Raw genomic sequence first — 4,289 nt, 5'->3', positions numbered from 1 at the left:
GGAGGATATAGACGCAAACTTTAAACGTCTTCTTCTTCTTCGTTTTATGTCGAGTTGCGAACCGGGGTGCATATCGCCCCCTACTGTGATGGAGTGTGAAGACGCTGATCTGGTTTCCTAAATTCTAATGTATAATCCACTATTCCAAATGAATCTTATAATTGCCTTTATTTGTCTCCCTAATTATAAACCATCTTTTAATAAACCTTTTATTGTAAAATCCTGATATCCTCTATCCATTTTCTCTTTAAGAGTTCTTCTCTCATTCTCAGTCTCCGTTTTTCAGCTTTTTTCATGAGTATACCCGCATTTACCATCGGGTGGCGCCATAATCCCTTATGTGGGTGAATTTTGCGTTCACAATAAAATAATGAAGTAATCCAACATCAGCGTCTGATAGCTCCGCCCCTTCGACGTGACGTAAGCAAAACCGACCGTTAAGTGAATGAAGTGTTCAAAATTACACCCTTATTATTTAACGGTTGAATAAATAAGTGTGTTATTCGGCTATTTAAAGTGCTCTTAATCATGTTAGTGCTTTTATTTTTGTGTGAAATATGATCTACTGATAATTTATAGTCCAAAATGGCACAGAATAGTTCATAATTATGTGAATTGAGACGAGCGTTTTTGTTTTTAACCGAACAATTTCCCTCAACGGACATGAAAACAACAATTCACTACAGAACAGGTGAGTTAAAGCCACATCTAAGGCGAATTCTCTCTTTTATATTGATGTCTGTAATGTAATCTGGTTAGTGTTTGCTTTGGTTAAGCTTTTATTGGGTTAATATAACGTAAGTAAATACACAGATGCAGCAGAGAAATGAAGGACTGTTTATTCAGCTTTATAAATCTTGATGTGTGAGCTGTTTTTTCATCAATAAGACATGATAATACTCCACATTATGCAAGGGAATCCTTCAAATACTAGCTCTAAAGTGGCGTTTTTGAATTGGCTGTGTTTGATTTTCTTTTTATACACGATTGTGCACTGAGGTAAAGTATTTTCGCACATTCTGACACTCTGCTTAATAATATAATCTTGGAAAAGTATTATTTGCAAATTCTGAATCGAACAATCATCAAAGTATAACAGTGTTCAGTCGATTGAATGCTGTTTTAAAGTCAAACCAAATATGCGATATGCATGAAACTGCATGAAAAACAAATAAACATTGGTTTATTTCTTGACATTCTGTTTTCTTCACTGGTGTTTTCTGATGATTAGATATAAAACACTTTCAACAAAAGTGAACGCTTTACTATGCATGTTACTTGGGCTTCTTTTTAGAGTGGATTTTCATGTGTTTCTTAAACTGAGGCGATTTTGTGAAACTTTTAAGACATTGATAACATCTGTAAGGTTTCTCTTAAGTGTGGATCCTCTGATGTTTTTTCAGGCTTTGCGACCGACTGAATCTCTTGTCGCAGTGTGAACACATGTACGGTTTCTCTCCAGTGTGAATCATCTGGTGCCGTTTCAGTCCTCCAGCTGTAACAAAAGTCTTCTCACACTCAAAGCACATAAACTCTCTCACACCAGTGTGGATCTTCTGATGTGTTTTTAAAGTTGACTGATGTCTAAATCTCTTTCCACACAATGAACATGAATAAGGTTTCTCCTTTGTGTGAACTCTAAGATGGACCTTCTGATCTGAAGCTCTTAAAAATGTTTTGCCGCATTGATCACATTTGTATGGTTTCTCTCCAGTGTGGATAAACATGTGTTCATTAAGGTGTGATGAACGTATAAAACTCGTCCCGCACTGAACGCATGTGTACGGTTTCTCTCCAGTGTGAATCCTCTGGTGCAGTTTCAGATCTCCAGCTCTAATAAAAGTCTTCTCACACTCAAAAGCACACATGCTCTCTCACACCAGTGTGGATCTTCTGATGCGTATCTAAATCTGACTGATCTCTAAATCTCTTTTCACACAATAAACATGAATAAGGTTTCTCCTTTGTGTGAACTCTAAGATGGCTCTTTAGGTATAAAGCCCTTAAAAATGTTTTGCCGCATTGATCACATTTGTGTGTTCTCTCTCCAGTGTGGATCAACATGTGTTTATTATGATTTGATGAATGTCTGAAACTCGTCCCGCACTGAGCACATGTGAACGGTTTCTCTCCAGTGTGGATCAACATGTGAATCCTTAGACTCTGTTGGCAGCTCAGACTCTTTCCACACTGAGTGCAGGTCAAACATGTTTCGTCTTTTCCTTTCAGTGAGCCAGTTTTCCCTCCTGTTTTGACATGACGGAGTGTCTCCTCCATCAGACCTAAAGTAAAAGTAAGAAAACTGCATATTTTCATGGTATTTTATGTCTCTAAATTGTTTATCAGTCTGATCAGTAGGTCATGTGCCTGAACTCTGGCACTGTTAATGGGTCACGAAACACCAAACCACATGTTTTGAGCTGTTGGCAGTCATATGTGTCCCACACTGCTATAAACACTATTAAGATCTTTTCATGTATTCCAGCGTGTAGACTGGATGTCTGTACCTGTGAGTGCAGTGATGTCTCTGAGTGTGCAGCATTAATTCATGAGCAAGACTGGTTTCAAACCAATCAGCACGCTCTATTGTGTACGCGGTGCAACTTCATTAATATGCATGATGGATTCGAAGACCTGTTATCTGGAAAATGGTGAAATCCCTATTTGCTGCTCGTCTCCTTTTTAAAGGGTCACGAAACACCAAAACACATTTTTTGAGCTGTTAACAGTCGTATATGTGTCCCACACTGCTAAAAACACTATTAGGACACCTATATTTCACTAAAAACTGTAAATTGGTTGTTTTTGCCTTATTTCAAGCAAATTCGTACTTCCGGTTTGAAACTAATTTTTGAAGCTGCGTCACGGTCATGACATAATAGCGTATTCCAGCGTGCAGACTGGACGCCTGTACCAGAGTGAGTCTTATTACGTCTTACAGTGTGATGCATTAATGCATGAGTAAAGTTTGGTTCAAACCAATCAGCGCGCTCTATTGTGCAACTTCATTAATATTCATTACTGTCAGAGTGTAGACTATGGAAGCATATGAGTAGCATAATTCAATTCAAAATGTAATATGCAAAATGGCAATGCAATATGTTAAATGGCAATGTATTTCTGTATTTGAATTAGCATTTTCCAAGACATATGAGCACAGTTTGGTGCAGAATGAAAATGTAAATTAAATTACATTGTTTGCATTTCTCATTTCAAACACTGTTTTAACATGTAAATTGTATCCACATTTTAAAGCTTTATAAGTAGCAAAATTAAATTGAAAATGCTATACACAAACTGAATTTGATGTGAATAAAGTACAAGCAGAAACTGTAGCAAAATGATAATTTAAATGTTATTTGTCCTAAATGCATTTACACTCGCGTCTAGGAAACGCAGGATTACATTTTCAGCATAACAGCATGGGATGTGTGTAGCAAAATTAATTTTGAAATGTAATATGCAAAACGATAATGCAATATGTAAAAGGCAGTGTATTTCTGTATTTCAGTTAACATTTTCCAAGACATATGTGCAATGTTTGCTGCAGAATGAAAATGAAAAAAACATAATGCATTTTCATTTAACACATCGCGACGAATGAAAGCCGATTTGAAATTGAAAATGCATTCTGGCCTGGCCACGCCCACAGACGGCCACCGTTGCTGCCAGGCGGGTTTTAGGTTATGTCGTCACAGCTGCCGCGAGGACTATTTGGGACATTTGGCAGCATAAACATGGCGAAGTCTGTTCCTCAGCGGCTTCGTGAAGCTGCACGAGCCCTCGAGCTTGAACTGGGAAATACTTTAGAAAACCAATCACCTCCTAGCTCAGTAAACTTGGCTTAAGGTTTGATATTCGCGCACGCAGTTTTAGGGATCATCTGCAAATTACATCGACAGAACCTAAAGGGGCTTTAGCTGATGTGTACTGTATGCTTGTGACAAGAGCTATTGCCTATTTCTGCATTGTATGTACCATATAGTTAGAGGTATAGTAGCTTTGCTACCTGTATTAAATCAGTCTGGCCTCCAACCATTTATTGGAATCTCCTCAATTTTTGTATGCTTTGAGTTACTGTGCGTTTTGGTTCTGTTGATGTAATTTGCAGATGATCCCTAAAACTGCGTGCGCGAATATCAAACCTTAAGCCAAGTTTACTGAGCTAGGAGGTGATTGGTTTTCTAAAGTATTTCCCAGTTCAAGCTCGAGGGCTCGTGCAGCTTCACGAAGCCGCTGAGGAACAGACTTCGCCATGTTTATGCTGCCAAATGTCCCAAATAGTCCTC

At 38.1% G+C, this 4,289-nt stretch overlaps 2 protein-coding genes across 2 annotated transcripts in view; one reads left to right on the top strand and one right to left on the bottom strand.

Annotated features, from left to right (window-relative positions):
- The window catches only part of kiss1rb (KISS1 receptor b), a 360,900-nt gene that overhangs the window by 241,300 nt on the left and 115,311 nt on the right, over positions 1–4,289 (top strand). The gene's annotated exons all lie outside the window — the stretch shown is intronic.
- LOC101885985 (uncharacterized) lies at positions 1,162–2,401 on the bottom strand. The gene is given in 2 exon segments (XM_087254615.1): positions 1,162–1,859; positions 1,861–2,401. Coding segments are annotated over 2 exon segments (1,041 nt in total). The 5' UTR covers positions 2,317–2,401; the 3' UTR covers positions 1,162–1,274.

Source organism: Danio rerio, chromosome 5, assembly GCF_052040795.2.
Source record: "Danio rerio strain M-AB ecotype USA chromosome 5, GRCz13ab, whole genome shotgun sequence".
Classification (NCBI taxonomy): domain Eukaryota; kingdom Metazoa; phylum Chordata; class Actinopteri; order Cypriniformes; family Danionidae; genus Danio; species Danio rerio.
The sequence above is the reverse complement of the archived record's forward strand: the minus strand, read 5'-3'. Positions and strand labels throughout refer to the sequence as shown.